Source organism: Lethenteron reissneri, chromosome 17 (genome assembly GCF_015708825.2).
Source record: "Lethenteron reissneri isolate LAM-NWPU_2019-01 chromosome 17, ASM1570882v1, whole genome shotgun sequence".
NCBI classification, from domain to species: domain Eukaryota; kingdom Metazoa; phylum Chordata; class Hyperoartia; order Petromyzontiformes; family Petromyzontidae; genus Lethenteron; species Lethenteron reissneri.
In genome coordinates, this window is record NC_083795.1 from 6,819,456 (window position 1) to 6,836,196 (window position 16,741).

Sequence of the window (16,741 nt, forward strand, 5' to 3'; positions counted from 1 at the left end):
TTGACAGAGGGCTGTAAAAGAAGTGATTTTTAAATGTGACATTGAAGACGGGGCATGTGTTTGTTGGACTTCGTTCACATCGTACATAGCTAACTGCGCTAATCAGAGGTGGGGCTCTAAAAAAAGAAAAATACTTTCAGAAAATTATGTTTAATTTATATATTTTGCTGGAATTGTTGCAGGTGACAAGCCAGCTGTCTTTCTTCAAGAAGTCTCCCTATCACATCGAGACCTTCCTGGGCAGCGTGAGGCCATTTCTTGGAAGGAGCTGTGGTATCTGCACTCCCAGAAGCAGGGTAACTTCACCCACACGGGATATTTCATTCAGAACACTTCTCTCTTCCACTTAGATTTACACCTCTGTCTCGTCCAAAAGGATAATGCACTTATTTTAAGCGACACTGCATGCATGATTTATGCATTCAGAAGTACACACACATGGTTTCATAATACTGGCAAGGCTTCCCCTTGCATATATATGAATGAAGATTGAACATGTACACACGGCACATTTCAAACACCGTGTGTTTGTGAGTATGCTGACAAGGAGCGGTGGTACTTCAGGTTAGCACACTGCAGTTTGACCCTGACGACTTGAGTTTGATTCCTCCCTCCTCACCCGCACCGACCAGCGTGCTGTAGTTGTCAAACAGCTGCCATGAACAACAAGGCATGGGGAAGGATGCCGGGGGGGGTGGGGGCCTTTACCCAGCAATACATCGACAAAAAGTCTGTAAAATAGTCTTCATTATTATGCAGAAGGGCACTCGGACTGAGTAAGAGGGTGTGCATCTTTTAGCGATTGTTGCATTGAGAACTATTAAGGGTGTGGCATTTCATTAAATCTGAGTCACAGTTTGTATTTCCGAGTATGGGGCATACACGTGCTGGCTTCCATGCACGTATTCCTAAGGGAACCACGTGTGTGCACCTGGCGAATGAGTCAAGAATAGGCTGGTGCGCCTACAGAACCGCCTCAACTGGATCATCATCTCCGACCGATGATGCCGTTAGTCCACGGTGGTGCTGTTCAGATTCTGTTTGGCGTAGCATCATTGCATTAATTGCTACAATCCCACGCGTGCTCAAAATCCTTTTCTACAACAGTAACAAAAGGCTTTTAGTTCGCCCCCTAAATAAATTAATCTTGGCTCGCTCTCTGGAAAGTTTTATCAGCTTACTGCTGGTGAATGTGAAGCTCATTAATGTGAATGCTCCAGTGAGATTTCCTTCGTGCGCAATTTGTGCGGAGCGGTGGTTGGATGGTTAATGCACTACGCTTTGAACCCAGCCAGCTACCCGAGTTCGATTCCCGGCCCCGGCTAACCTCGGTGGAGAGTGGTTTGAACTGGTCCTGGGTCATTCTCCCTTCTCCGGTTCTCTAAGACATACTAAGCAGAGTGGTGTAATATGCTCAAGCAATCGTCCGTGACTCGGAATATTTATTGATCAGAATCTTTATTTAGACTGGAGGAGGAATCCGATGAGCTATGAAGCTCTTCTCCACGGATGCCCAGACTGACTTAGCGTAAAGAGGCCTTCATCCAGCAGTGGTTTCATGAAGGTCTGAATGTTACTTGCTGAGCGTAATGGTACCTTATACCATGCAGTATGTATATAAACTTCCAAGCATGTAACTATTAATTCCTGGATTAAACTTAATTATCATGCTGACAATACAAGCATCACATTTTTGTAAATATGTCACGCTTCATAATTTGTCAGTTACATGCAAATTATTAGACTAACGTTACGTTTAGACTAATAGAACGAATTAAAGTGTACAAACAAGACGTAGCAAACGATACATAAACTCTATACTTCCATTTACGCGTGGCCCCGAATTATGACAATTGAATCGATTAGCCCTGGGGGGGGTACTTTGAAGGACTGCCTATAGTGGCTGAGTTGCTCGCAGCTGAGTTTGGTGTGGAGTTTGAAACTAACCCGTTGATTTGGCGTCTTGCTGCAGTGTATAAATAGCTTTGATTTCCCTCACTTTTAATCTGTGAAGTACATGGGCTTAACAGCTGTGATACAGTTTCCCAGATGCTACCTTTCAATTTTAATAATAACCCAGCCGCATGTCACAAGACTGCTAAGTACAGTAGGGCAAGTCCTCGCTTAACGTGTTTTCACGTAACGCATTTTTGCTGTAATATACACGGGTTCTTCTACTCGAACATTTTTCGCGCAACGCAGAACGCCCACCGTTATAACGCAGAACGCGCACCGTTATAACGTATTTTCTGAGCGTTTGGCGATGGGCTACTTTCTTGAGCTACGCGACTCAGCGCTATGATACAGTACGCAGCGTACCGTCATCTCAGTTCTGTCCCACCATGGGATGACTGCAGGCTGATTTTATAGTGCAAATATGATTCAGTAGCTGTAATTCCCCACTTAATGCATCACTTTTCACGAAAGCATCTACCATGTGAAATGAGGAATGTGTGTAATAGTTTTATGCATTGCGGTAAAAATTTTTTTAATAATAATTTCCATCCTTTTGTCAAACCATTGCTGGATGAAGACCTACCACATTCAGTCATGACAGTTGTTTGACCATACTTCGCCAGCGTAAGTTGGTGATGGGGTTTGTCAAAGATATCACTCGCCACTGAGCTGAACTCAGCTGGCAGGGTTCATTCGTGCAGTACGCTTGCTACAGCGCCACTGCTCGTCCTGTGCATTGCAATACAGTTGCAGGAAAAATACTTCTCGATTATTTAACACGGCTATTGATTAAGGGCTGAAGGCGGATATTTGTGCTGCCGTCGACAAACCCCCCCCGCCACTTGTTACGATGTATATTTAATGCTTATTGAATTGTAAATATGTTCAATGGTGCAGAGAGTTGAATTTTGTTCTCGGGCTCATACATTTTTCAAAAGCACTGCTTTGCTTTCAAGTCAATGTAACGTGGGCAGCGGGAGCTTTGGCGATAGCAATTTGCCATCAAATGGCCTCACACTGCCAAGTAGAAGGAACAAGTCGTAGAGGCAAGAGGTGGATCGTCGAGAAATAATGTCGCTGTGTAGGAAGTGATCGCCATGACTGGAGAACCGACGGAGTTGTGGACGTTTGTCCAGCCTCCTCGTTCGTTGCCATGTGACGACCGACGAAATAAAGGGGAGAGACGCGAGTGGTAGATAATCTTGTTGAGTCTGACTGCCAGGTGTTGGCCACGGGGTTAACAGGAGATGGAAATACTGTTATAGATTCTTTCATCTATCTGTGCGGAGCTTTGAGTGTCACCCCCTCTGATGTGTGGTTAGTCCAGTTTCCAGCCACATGTAAAACACTCACTTAGGGAATGGTCCAAACATCCCATTGCAAGAGTCGTGAGACAGGGTGAGGTTTTTCAGGATGAAGGCCATTATTATTTTTATTCAAGTATGTCATAACAGAATTAAGGCGACAACTTTGCAAATAAGCTTCTGGCACTTAGCTAATCAGCTTTTGGCATGGAATTTGATACTTGTGCTATTGTACCTTCATGAACATTAATCTACTGGGTCTTAACATTCTTCTGTGAATTATGTTAAGGGCTTGCAATGGAGTTCGAGCCTTTTATTTTTATTAATAAAAGTGACATTCTATTGTGCAAGTTTGTAAGTGGTAAAGCTCCCGTCTAGTAAGTATGCATGTGACAGGAATGATTCAATGTCAATCAAACTTTGTTTAATTCATTCCTTATGGGATTTATAGTGATGCACACACGTGTATAGGCTTTTTTATTCCCCTATGTTCAATGTACAACTCATTTTGTCAATGTGCTGAACAAGGGCCCCTCTATACAGTGCAAGTTGTATGGGTTATTTGACCATGCCTCGTCGGCTGGTCATCGTGGGTCGGTGAACCCGCACGCACACTGGTCGTTGCACGCTGGTGAAGGCGGAGAGCATACATGTCGGAACATTGTACAATACAACATTGGTTATCGCTGTATGCACATGAGGCATGTAGTAATTCACCCCACCAAAGGTTGTCATGAATCGGGGTCAAGAATCAATTCTTTGTTTAGTTTGCAGTGTCTTGTATGTACTGTCCATTGCATTTGTGTAATCTCTCATGTTATGCCTCGCGTGTTTTTACTAAACGTTAAACAAGCATAGTAGCACATCGCTTTGTCAAGCGACTGCTGGATGAAGGTCCTCCCCATGCCATATGGGTCATGAGCGATATGTGCCCCACCCATCATAAGCTCCTCCTAATTATATCTACATCAGAATTAGAATATTTGATCACAATCCTAAATTAGACTGGAGGAATCTGACGAGCGATGATGCTTCCTTTTACTACATCCAGTAGGAGCAGGTCAGCTGTTTACAACAACAAACAATTTCCTTCTCGAGGCATTCTGTTCTGGCCTTTTTGTAATGCGTATAAATTCCGAATTGATTCGTAGGTGTATGATCTGATGAATGTCTCTTGAATGTAAGAATTCTTATTGAATCAATGAATCGTGAATGTCCCGTGAAAAATAGCAGCAAGGTAAATGTTTTTGTTGTATGACTGTCTTCCTCAGTAATTCACCAGGTTGTGTTGGAACCTTGTATTTGATCTGCATAGGATCCGCTCGGGATGAAGCTGTTGAAAGGCGGCACTTGTATTAGTGTTTGGATGATGACGATGATTGTGGCGAAATATGTACATTCTCCCATCAACGGCTCTGACCAAATTTACCCGGACTGCACTCGATCTCCACAGATCCTGGGAGCTAAGTAGGCTTGAGCCAGGTTAATGCTTGATTTGGTGCCCACAAATTGCACAAAACGGGTTGTCATAGGGCAGCAGGTGCTACGTCGTGAGCAGTGGAGTGTAGCGCAGAAAAAAAAATTACTGCTGTGCTGTACTCCTTGGTCTATTATCCCCACCGTGACCGGCACGTGCCGAATTATGGTCAGATGAAGACCCCCCCCCCCCACGCGGGTTCGTGGGGAGGTCCTCGTCCAGCAGTGGATTGACAAAAGGGCTGTACACGTGTACGGCAGGATTTTGTACTGACAGTCTGCGTGCGTCTGGTTTTATTTGTTCGTTTTAGGAGATGTATTTCACGTCTTCCATCCCTGCGTTGGGTTTAAGAAACGTCATCTTTGTGAATGAGACTCACACCAGGTAAACAAAGCACACACACTCCTCATCCCTTGCAAATGAGTCTCTGATGCCTGGCGGAGGAATGCAGCGACCCTAGCTGGGCCGGTGATGACAAACTCTTTCAACCACAGGAATTTATTTAAAAGAAAAACCGTTAAATTACTTTTTTTTAATCGAGTGTGGTGTTGTGCTCAGGACAGACCTGCCATCTCTTTATAAGTAAACAATTACTGAATTCAGATTATATTTTTACATTCCATATCTGAAAACGATGGTCAGAAATCTATTTTATATGATTATTCAGTGTATAATGTGATTTATTGAGCTTCATCTGAAACGGCTTTTCAAGAAAAAAATTACGCTTTGCAAATTAGTTTGAAAGCGTTCATCCATTAGCTCTTTATATTTGTCCATGTACAGTGGGGTTTAGGAGATAACTGCTGGGGGGGGTTCATGAGATAACGCTCAGAAAAATGGTTCAATATAAACTGTAGTCTCTCCCTAAGCTCTCTCGCGGCTAGCAGACCTCGACTTTGGCATTCAGTTCTTGAGCATATCGCTATACTCGAATAGAATAGAATACCAACTAAACATTAGTATAAAGTTGCGTTGCTATTCGAGAGAACTGGCGAAATTGATTAAGGGTTTTCCCAAACCTTGGCGATCAAAAAACCCAGCGATTAATTTATTCGCTCAGCGCCAAGGCCCACGACAATCTGACTATGTGTCGTATCATATCGCGGCATCCCGTTGCGAACTCCTTGCAACTTCTTGCTGTTCTTGCTAATTGAACACTTGCGGGCACAAACATGTGTGCGAGAAAGCGTCATGGAAATCACTCGCGGGCATTGCATGTCTTGTTCTTCCCTCGTTTCTCTACAGGCACCGAGGGTGGCTTGCCAGACGCCTGAGCTATTTGCTGTTTGTCACCGAGAGGGACGCTCATAAGGAGCGAGCCCCGAAGAACGTCACAGAGCTCGTCTTGAACCACACAAGGTGCTCTGGGGGAAACCTGCATGCCCAGTGCCGGACTGTGTGGGCGGCAGCCTCAAGTAGATCGTCGGGAGATGTCTCTGGGAGGCTGTCGTGATGCTCGCGGCACCTCTCCAATGTGGCCAAATAAAGGGCAATGCTAATTGCAGGAAAAAACCAAAGATGGCCTAAAATATGCAAAGTCAGAAACGTATTTGTGCGTATATTTGCAAATGGTAGTGCATGCCTGTAATTCAGAATTGATAACCGATTACATCAACGAGTATCAATCATTGACCCATGTTTGATGGCTTCTCTTGACATTGGCGTAGATCCCATGGATCTGTAAGGTTAGAAGTTGGCAGGTCATGTGAATTTGTCAAGTTCCCGAACCGGCGGAGCTGTGAGATGGCTGTTCCGACGGTGAATTTCTGAAACTGCCTGTGCGGCCCCTTTGAGTGGTATCCCCTTTGTCTGCATGATGGATTTTTCCCGGGTACTCCACTTTCCTTCCGCATGCGAAACTCTATTTAATAATGGAATTGGCCAATCATCCCAATGCAAGACCCTACGCAATCAATATCCCACATTGCAAGCATGCATCTCTGCATGCTTCTTTGCGCACTTTTCAGATTCGTATTCTATTCTGTCAATGTCCACGTTTCTGATTAAATGTATAGAATTCATCATTTGCTGTTATTTTCAGTTGTCGGGACGACCGCCGCCACCGTCTGAGTTGCCTCTGTCTCACGTGCGAATGTTTCCTATTTTGATGTTCATGGCCCCAGGGTGCGGCAAGCGATCAGCGAGACGTCGGCATGCTCGGATCCCAAGGCAGAGGCGCAGCAGCGCAAGAAGGCACAGGGTGTCCTGAAGCGAATGACTGCCACCGTGTCCCCAGTCATCCTGAGGTGCGTGCGAGTGAGCAGCGCTGAGAGGGCACGATGGGATCCGGATGACCTACACACTTAGAACTAAACCTAGCCCTAAGTTGAACCTTAAATCTAACCCTCAGCCTTTTTCGAAACTTCATTCTAACCCAAATCTTAAACCTACCCCATATACCTAACCCTAAACCCGAACCAACCCTACACCTATTGCGAAGTTTTATCTTCATCCTAATTCTAAGGCTAGGCCTAACCCTAGGCCTTAACCTAACACTAACCCAAGGTCTAATTTCAAACCTAGCCCTAACCCATCACCTTGAGGTGCATTCACTGCCGAGATTGGAATGAGGCACGCGATGAGAAGCTGAGGCACCTACAGGCACTCTGGGCTATGACCCATGCCTCCCCCTCCCCCCCTGCTTTTATACAGTGACAGTTTCATGACTTTAGATGTAAATTTGAGACTCTCTAGCGATGCGGGGCAATCGCTAGCATGACGATGATGAAGTGGTTTGTGGAATATCCAGTTTCTACAAATTGTATTAAAACTTTTAGGATTTTTTTTCTCCCAAATATATTCCAATTGTGCTATTTTTGTCATTAAACAGTTACCAGTGCATGACATTGTGTCAACGAAATGTCCCAGAAGATGATGTCACACAACTCTCGGAATTAGTTTTAGTAGGCCTTTATCCACACCAAGAGACACTTAAAAACTCACCTCTACAATCATGCTTTTGAGCGACTCTGAGCTTGGCTCCGCGCCTCTGAGTTGCGGCCACTACGTCTGCAAATTTGCGCGCGTTACAAATTGTACTATTATTATTATTATTAATGCCCTTCAAAGTTTGATTAATTATCACTATGTTATACAATTTTTGTTCATGGGTAGTGTTTTTTCGTAATTGCTTATGCCTAAAAAGTATAGAAAATGGCTATTATTCCCCACAAACTTTGCTTTTGTGACCAAGGGCTGATGGCTGTTGTTGGGTTAACCCCTCGACTCTGAAAGCAGTGGTTCACCACCCCTCCCACCAGCATGCATCTCTCCATACTACTTTGCACACTTTTCAGACGTTGTTCCATTTTAATTCCGGAGCCCACATTTAATCTGGTGGTCGTTTTGTGCAGTCGCTGGTGACAGAGACCGTCGGCTAACCACACTCAACTTAATCATGGGGGGCCGGCTGTATTTGAACCCAGGATCACAGCATTGCCAGCTCAGTCTTCTGATATCACATTGGCCCTCTGAGCCACCAAAGCACTGCCAGTTTCTAAAAAACATTTATTTACCCTTCTGTTTGTTGGAATGTCAATAGGTCAACTGTTATGGCCTTGCTTAGTTTGAACTTCAGCCTCTCGATTATTTGTTTAATTACAACCTTGGCATCCAGTTCATGTGGGGCAGGGTCTATCAATACAAGCTCACCATCCTAAACCACAGCCCTTTTGACAAACCACCGTCGTTAGATGAAGGTCTCTACACCCTCTCGGCCATGAATGTTGTTTGACACTACTTCAGCTTGCTGTGAACAGCACAGTTTGGTAAAAGGACAGGTCCAGAGGGAACTGATGTTAACAGCAACCAAGTATCAAACCCAGATCGCCAGTTTCATAGCTTGGTGCACGAACTGCTTCACCCCTACTCTACCCCACGACCCAACGTCAGAGTACAAACAGGCTATTGTCTGCGCATCTAGAAGAGTGTCCGCAATTACAAAGAACGCATTAAACGAATCTGATAGTCTCAATGATCGTGGGCAGCCGGGGTCTTTTATATTCGCTGATGTTGAACTAAGCAGATGGGTGAAGCGTCCCGCCCTGTGGATGGGGTGATGCGATGACTTCTCGCGTGTGAACAACTTGCGCCTGCAGGCTCGCCGGCTGGGTGCTCCTCCGACTCTTCAACAGCTTCTTCCGCAGCGTGCTGGTGCACCGCGGCCAGCTGGAGATGGTGCGCCAGGCGGCTGCCGAGGTAACCGCTCACTCGTTCTGTCGCCGCGCTCGCTCGCTTGCCAATGCCTCCTTTCACCCCTCTCAGTTTTGTATCCCGCGGCGCAGCGGAGAGAGTAGCCTGGGGGAATGCCAACGTCTCTCACAAACACTTAATCCCCCGACGCCACAAAAGAACCTCCCAGTTTCATTTTACCCCGCAAACAGTGGTCGACATTGAAATGCGTCGGAACGTTGCACGGTAGACGCGGATGTCTCCTCCGTGAATGGACAATTAAGAAATGGCCCGCAGAGCAACGCCGGTCACCAATCTCAAACCGTGGGCCACCTCGTAAACGCCACTGCCCACTTGGGTTGTTCGTTCGACAGCATTTCAGATATTCACCAAGCTGCTCCGGGCTCCCAAATTTGGCAAATATCGACAACTAAAAATATCACGTTTTTATTTTACCAGGTATGGCCCACTGAGCTGTACAGCGCTCTTTCAGAAACGACCTGGCCACAAATGATAGCCCGGTGAAGTGGCTTATGTGGACATTTTTAGCAGCCAAATATTACCTGCAAATTACCCAATTGGGTCTATACATAGCAATAATCGCTCGCTACTCGCAAACGAATGCCTCATTTCACCCTTGTAAATGAGACTATCCTGGTCAATTGAGTTGTCACCTGGTTAAACAAAAATAAAGTTGAAACTTTATTCCTGAATCCCTCCTGGTTCACTCCTCAACCTCCGCATGAACACACAAACGTGACTAACTGACTCCCTAGCGCGAGGTGCCAATGAGAGGAAGCCACCCTGGAGTTGTTCCGACTGTTCCTGACTATATATGCACCTGAGGACGGTACGCTCCCACGGACTTACATGCCTGCTAAGGTGGCTGGGGGTTCTTGTTGTGGCCGTATTACGGGCACGTCACGATGACTGGACGAAATGTGAAACTTTGATGGGTGTTTTTTTTCTCCCTCGGAATATAAACAATCGTACAAGCTCCAGCACAAGATAGTGCTGGCTTTGTGTGTGTTTGTGCGTTTGTTGATTTAAGCTTGTTATGAAATAATAATAATGATGATTATTATTATCATAAGCCATGATCTATTCACTTGCGGTCGCCATCCCTCGCGATGCAGAGGTACAACGATCCATCTCGCAGCTGACCACGAGCTGAATTCACCATTGTGGATGGAAATGATGTTCATCTCAGATTTTGCTGATAATGATGGTGTCTTTAGTCATAACTATAAATGGATATGAACTAAATTAACTCTCCAGAATAGCTTCATGAATAAGGCTGCAAAGCGAGGCTCAGGAAAAAATATAAGCCAAAGCAAAAGTCACGAAATAATTGATCCAGGAAAGCCTCGCTGACAATGCAGATGCTGTTTCAGTATGGTCTCGCAACAGCATGCTGGGATTAGCTCTATTTGAAGGAATGTATTGCTTTGTACAGAAGGAGACTCGATTACTGAGCGAAAACTCGCGACACAAACGAGGAGATAATACTCCAGATGTTCCTGAACCCACGTTTTCCGTACTGCTATTTTATCACCACATTGCATCCCCCATGCATGTTTGGTAGTTATAACAGTCCGTGATATCCACCAACTCTTGCCTCTATAGTGCTGAATCACAGTTGTGTACACCTACTGTTATAAATCGGTGTGGCTCAATTTCCACTGAGGGGGGGAGGGGTAAATAAAGTCGGTACCATTTTGTAATAAATAAACAGTGGTGTGCCTTGTGGATAGACTGTCCCCCACCATAGTAATGTGGAATTTCCACCACTAGGCTTCAACAGAAGTGTTGGTCAATATTCATTTTGCGCAGGAAACCACTTTTGTTATCTTTCGGAAACAAAACCAAAATGAAGTAAAACCCCTCAAAGCTGGACTCATCGGGTGTTGCCAGAAAGCAAAACGAATGTTTAGGTTAAAACACTTAATCCGGAACACTTTTTACGAGTTAGAGACAATAAAATACCAAAAACGACAGATTTCAAGATGGTTTGCCCAAAATACAAAAAATTGGCTGTAAAGAATAATTCAAAATAATAGGTTATTTGTCTCTTGTGTTTGTTAAACAGGGACGTGTGCCTCTGGTCTTCCTACCCGTGCACAAGTCTCACGTGGACTACCTACTCCTCACCTTCATCCTCTTCTGCCACGACCTGCAGGCACCCTACATCGTGTCCGGAGACAACCTCAACCTGCCCATCGTCGGGTGGGTGGGGTGGGTGCGGTGGGTGGGATAGGGTACAGTGGGGTGGGTGGGGGTGGGTAGGTAGGGTACGATGGGTGGCGTGGGGTCGGTGGAGTGGGTGAGCTGAAAAATAGCTTCAAAGCTCTTCAGATTCCTCCAGTATAAATAATTATTTTGGGTCGGGTTGGGTGGGGTGCAGGCGTACGACAATGTCACCAGAAGGGATGATGGCCGGTGGTCGAGATCAATAAAGGGATGGCAGCCACAGGAGGGTACTCTCCCTGAGGAATTTCACCATGGAGATGAAGCAATGACATGAACTCGTGTGTGGCAGCGAGATAGACTGTGGCGTCGAAGCACTGCGAGAGATGGCAAGGGGATTAGGGCAGCCTTCATCCAGCAATGGATCCAACCGTGGCTGTTGATAATGATTGTGCTGCGCAAACTTCTGACATTAAAAACAAGACACGCTGGTTTCATTGGGGCTTCCGAAATCCGGTTGCACCACGTGCTCAATCACGTTGTGCGGCGGTCCTTCTGTCTCAGGCGTCTCATCCGAAACCTGGGCGGGTTTTTCATCAAGAGGAGGATGGATGAAGAGGCCGGCCGCAAAGACCTCCTCTACCGTTCCCTCCTGCACACGGTACGTCCTCTCTCCTGAAGGCCACAGGAATCAATCTCACTGCAGAAATCCCTTGTGGCAGTACGGCAACGGATTCTCGAATACGTCGGTGTACAGCTTTGTGTTTTGCCCGACTTGTTTCAGTTTTGTTAGTTTTGTTGATTTGTTTATTTGACTTTTTCCACAATTAAGACATGTTTCTGCAAATTGCAACAAAAAAAATTCCATGTACTCGCCCAGAACCACGGGAACCCTTCGTGTTAGAGAGTGGCCGCAGAAGCGGATATCGCAGAGCGGCCGCAGAAGCGGATATCGCAGAACTATCTCCGGCTCGTTCGTGTGATTTCTTGTACACACAATACGAGGCGCCGCATTTCTGCCTGCCCTACTACGGTGAGTAGTGTGGCTCTTCACATGAGGTGGAATTTACCTCCATTACGTTAAGAACCCATTGAAATGCGATGATGTAAATGTGTTTTTGGTGTGTAATCATTGATGACAAGGCTGATATAATCTGTTCACAAAGCTTGAGAACCCAGCTCAATCACAGGCGAATGCATCGATTCAAACCCCAGGATCTCTATGCCGCTAGCTCAGTGGCCCGACTTCTGCGCCACCTTGACCACTTCTCGTTCATCACAGCTTTAAGCGGCAGCGACCGTGCGGCTAACGTGACCTCACAACGTCATGTTGTTCCGCCCCGTGTGCATTTGTCCGTCCGTTCACCCGGACGTTCGGGTCATAGTTTCGATTATTTAGATGAATTGGCTACGAAAATTTCCACGTGTAAAGCTGATTCGAGGAGCTATCATTTGTGCTCAGGTCACTTCTAAAAACGAAGCGAATACCTCAGTGGACTTAACCTAGTAATTCCTTTTATTTGTATATTTTTGTTAGTGATTTGCTTACCTTTCCTATACTTTGCACTCCATCCAACCGTGTTTGTATGAGTTATACTCTTTGGTTCTTTCGGTAAAGTCACGTAGGTATAAAATAAATTAAATCACGACGTTTCGGGCGCAACACAAGCGTCTGTCATCAGGTGGGACAACCACAGCAAGAAACAATTGCTGAAGTGGGCAAAAGGGCTGCTGTAACAAGAGGCTATATAGACGAGAGAGATTTGTATAAGTTGTTGTTACATTCTTGCCCACACCGATTGGACGTTTTGTGAAAAAAGACCTTCACGGTTCTTCCGGATTCCTCCAGTTGCCGAAATGTATATTCCGATTCTGACGATTCTGACGCCGGTCGTGTCCCCAGTACGTGGAGGAGCTGGTGCGGCAGGGCCAGTGGCTGGAGGTGTTTGTGGAGGGCACGAGGTCGCGCAGTGGCCGGGCGGGCACGGCGCGCTCCGGGCTACTCTCCGTGCTGGTGGACGCGGTGAACGAGGGCGCCGTGCCGGACGCGCTCGTCGTCCCCGTCGGCATCGCCTACGACCGCGCCCTCGAGGGAAACTTCAACCGCGAGCAGCTGGTACAAAAAACAAAGTTCCCCACCCCCCCACCACCGTGTAGCCTTTAACGGACTCGGGGCAAGTGCCGTTAGCGAGCACCAACGAAGGCCGTTGTGGCACACAAGGGGGGTGGGTGGGTGGCCAGCACCACGCCTGGCCGCCTTTGTCTCCCGACTGGCGACGTTTACGCACCGTGCCACATACTCATTTGAGGCTGAGACGACATAGGGGATGCTCAGGACCGGTTCACGGTGTTGGCCGTGAGCGGGAATCGAACGCTCGCATCCACAGTGCTGGAATGCAGACCACGTGCATAGCCACGGCTTTACACTCAGCTGCACAGAACCAGAGCGCGACGGTGGTGTTTGACGTGTGTTTTGTTGTTGTTGTTTCCGTGCCCTCAGGGCCAGCCCAAGAAGAGCGAGAGCTTGCTGGGCATCTTGGGTGGAGCCCTGCGCATGCTGTGGAAGAACTACGGCTACGTGCGCGTGGACTTTGCGCAGCCCTACTCGCTCAAGGTGTGCGGCCCTTGCGGTGCTCGGCGGTAATCCAACAGTGGCACCGGTGTTGGGGTGAGCGAGTCTCACTAACCACGTCCCAGGATCACTATGTGACGTTTGGAATTGCGTGTGATTCCTTAACGGTACGTGTGCTACTCATGCCACACTAAAAATTGTTTTATAAGGTCACGGGTAACCAATGGAAGCCTCCGTAACACGTAATGGCATTTCATTATATTTGTCGTTATCATTATAATCAGAGGTTCAGCGTTGGAATCCATCGGCCGCCCAAATTAATACTTGCTAATCGCCGTATGCTTCGCAGCGGACGTATAAGATCCCTTGATGTCACTCGTAAGAGAGTCGGCCATTGTGTAACAGCGTCAAGGGTCCGAATTTTGCCAAATTGGAAACTCTTCCCGCAGATTTACTACGTTGGAATCTCCACAACATTTATCGCTCCCAACTGAGCATAATTTGGGAGGACCCTTCTGAATGAGAGTCATGAGACTCACTGTGGCTTTCCTGGGTAAACAAACAATACAAAGGTTTTCTACATCTATAGTATCATTGATAATCTAATTGTACCGCTGGATTGATGCATTGTTTTGTGTTTTTCCTCTAGGAGTACATGCAGACGATCAACTCGATCGATATCGCTGCATCTCGGCCTCACAAGCTGCTGCCATCCATCCTCAACAACAGGTGCAGTTTATTTACCTAAGCTGTAGTCATGGAAGTATTGCTCACTGGCCAGATTACCATGTGGCTCTTTTACGAGGCACCACGTTGGACAGTCAACTCTGTTATCAGGGGTAGAACGGAGAAAACAAAAAGCACTGATAATGTGAAACGTACGTAAATTAGACTTCATAACCATACTTCAGTTTTCAAGTTCTTTTAGGTTTAACCAGGTGTGAATTCTCAAAAGACCAGGATAGAGTCTCAATTGCGAGTGACCTGCGGCAATTAGTCTGCCAGCGGGGGGGGGGGGGTTAGTTGCTCTGTATGAACCCAAACAAGTAATTTGCGGGTAGTTTTTGAACGTACATTGCAACCTCCGCTGTGTTTCGTTTTTGCTCTCTCTCCTTGTTGGACGCAGTTCCTCGGGCATGCGCGCTTCACCGTTTTCCACGTCGCCTCCCCGACGCCCCGCTCCGGACGTCAACGCCGTGCACAGAGCGAACGTCGCCAACCTGGCGAGCCACGCCCTCTACAGTGAGTGGGATCCCGCACGCTTGCGAGGAACGCGCACGTACACGCGCGCAAATCCATGTTGTTGTTAATCCAACGCTTACCGCCGCACGAGAGCCTCCGTGACGCCGTAATGAGTCGTGCTGCGCATTTCATAAACTGTTGGTGAAAGCGGGGAGCCATTGCGACATTGCCGCTCAGTATAGTACGACAATGGATTCTGCTGCACTGCCCTCTGCTGCGAAGGTTGCCCTGCAGCAGCAGCCTACAACGCCTGTTTCTGTGTCCTGGTGGTCGTCTGTCAAAGCACTAATCCAGGCTCCCAAACTGGCTTATCTTCCGAGATGTGGCGGAGATCAAGGTGCATTCTGGCCCATGTGGTCACACGGGTTTAAAAGAAGTGTGAATCCCAAACAACACAAAAGAGTTGATGCACGAGCCTAATTCGTCTGCCTGAATTGTAGACGGTGTGACTCGTAACAGCACTCGGAATCGAGTTATGTTGGTGTTCGTTACAGGGTGAAGGGCCCTCTCTCGTTTTACCCCCTGCTAATCGTCTCTCGAGGTGCCTCTTCAAAAGCGTGAAACAGATCTGGTTGCATGTGGATGCTCTATAAATTCAAAGCGTAATGGAATTGTGTTGGCAAAGGGACTTCATTCTGGTTGCTCGCAAGTCTCTCCGGCCATGCAATCACTTTGCGGTACTGTACTTGGGAGGAAAAAAATGAAATGTCGGTTCTCCGGGAGGAAAAACATTGTGACGGCTCTAGTTTGGACCGTACTCTCAAAACAAGTACTCCGGCAGAGCTTGCCCAAGTTTTACCGAGCCTTATTAGCCAACAAACTGCTCCAGTTTTGTGTGTAAGCCGGTCGTGATTGCCTTGAATCTGCTTACCAGCTTGCGAGGTTGGGCAGAAGCTCGTCACAAGAATTAACGTTAACCCCGTGTCCTTGCTCGTGTGAAATCGTGTGTTCCTTCTCAGCTGCTGTGCGATGCTCCGCCATCATGTCCACGAACATCGTGGCGTGCCTGCTCCTGTACAAGCACAGGCAGGTGAGCAAACATTTGCTGGTCCTGTCAACGTTGCGTGTGTATTGTTGTTATGAACCATTTAAAAAATTAAAACGTGGTCATTAATGGAAAAAAATTGGAACGGAGGTTTGCTAAGAAATGTGTGAAGATGCATCCTTGGCATTACATGGAGAGAGGGGGGAATGCATGGATTACACATGCAGGTGAAAATGACATTCCAATGATGTTTTTTTTAACCTAGTGGGCTTGGGCAGGACACGTGATATGGCTCTGGCGGCCGAGACTAAGGGCAGAGTGGCAGGCAAACGAGGGTTGGGATGCACCCAAGAGGATGTCCACTGAAGACGAAGCAAAGCGAGGTGCATCAGAATCTTTAATTTGACTGAAGGAGGAATCCGATGAGCCATGAAGCTGTCTTTTACAGATGTCCAGTGGGCAGGTCAGCAAGCATGAGAGGCCTTTGTCCAGCAGTGGAGTGATCATGGCTGACTATTAATTCATTAATAAATGTTATTTCAATTATATTACAAACACTTAATTTCTTGAACGGAAAATTTGCATAAATGTATTTCCACCCAAAGATAGATGAATAATGCCTAATAAATAGTCCATGTATTTATGCATTCAACCGTGGCAGCAGTGCTATAGTGGTTCGTCCAATGCTTTAGGGCTATTTGCCATCGGCTTCCAAAGACAAACGTACGTTGGAAGAAAGCGTGACATGTTTTTTTTTCACACAAACCAATGAAGGCTGGCACGCACACGACGAGGGTGGGTGGCCAACATCCTAATCGGCCGCCTTTGTCTCCCGGGATGCCTCTCAG

General features: G+C 46.8%; 1 protein-coding gene across 1 annotated transcript in view; it reads left to right on the forward strand.

The window, feature by feature from the left end:
• Window positions 1-16,741, forward strand: part of GPAM (glycerol-3-phosphate acyltransferase, mitochondrial) — a 29,067-nt gene that overhangs the window by 1,806 nt on the left and 10,520 nt on the right. Inside the window, exons 2-13 of the mRNA XM_061552987.1 lie at window positions 183-296; window positions 5,048-5,121; window positions 5,983-6,096; window positions 6,861-6,983; window positions 8,835-8,934; window positions 10,997-11,133; window positions 11,659-11,755; window positions 12,998-13,210; window positions 13,595-13,708; window positions 14,316-14,395; window positions 14,793-14,908; window positions 15,868-15,938. Of these exons, the coding sequence (XP_061408971.1) occupies window positions 183-296; window positions 5,048-5,121; window positions 5,983-6,096; window positions 6,861-6,983; window positions 8,835-8,934; window positions 10,997-11,133; window positions 11,659-11,755; window positions 12,998-13,210; window positions 13,595-13,708; window positions 14,316-14,395; window positions 14,793-14,908; window positions 15,868-15,938 (1,353 nt within the window). The remainder of the gene's footprint in view (window positions 1-182; window positions 297-5,047; window positions 5,122-5,982; window positions 6,097-6,860; window positions 6,984-8,834; window positions 8,935-10,996; window positions 11,134-11,658; window positions 11,756-12,997; window positions 13,211-13,594; window positions 13,709-14,315; window positions 14,396-14,792; window positions 14,909-15,867; window positions 15,939-16,741) is intronic.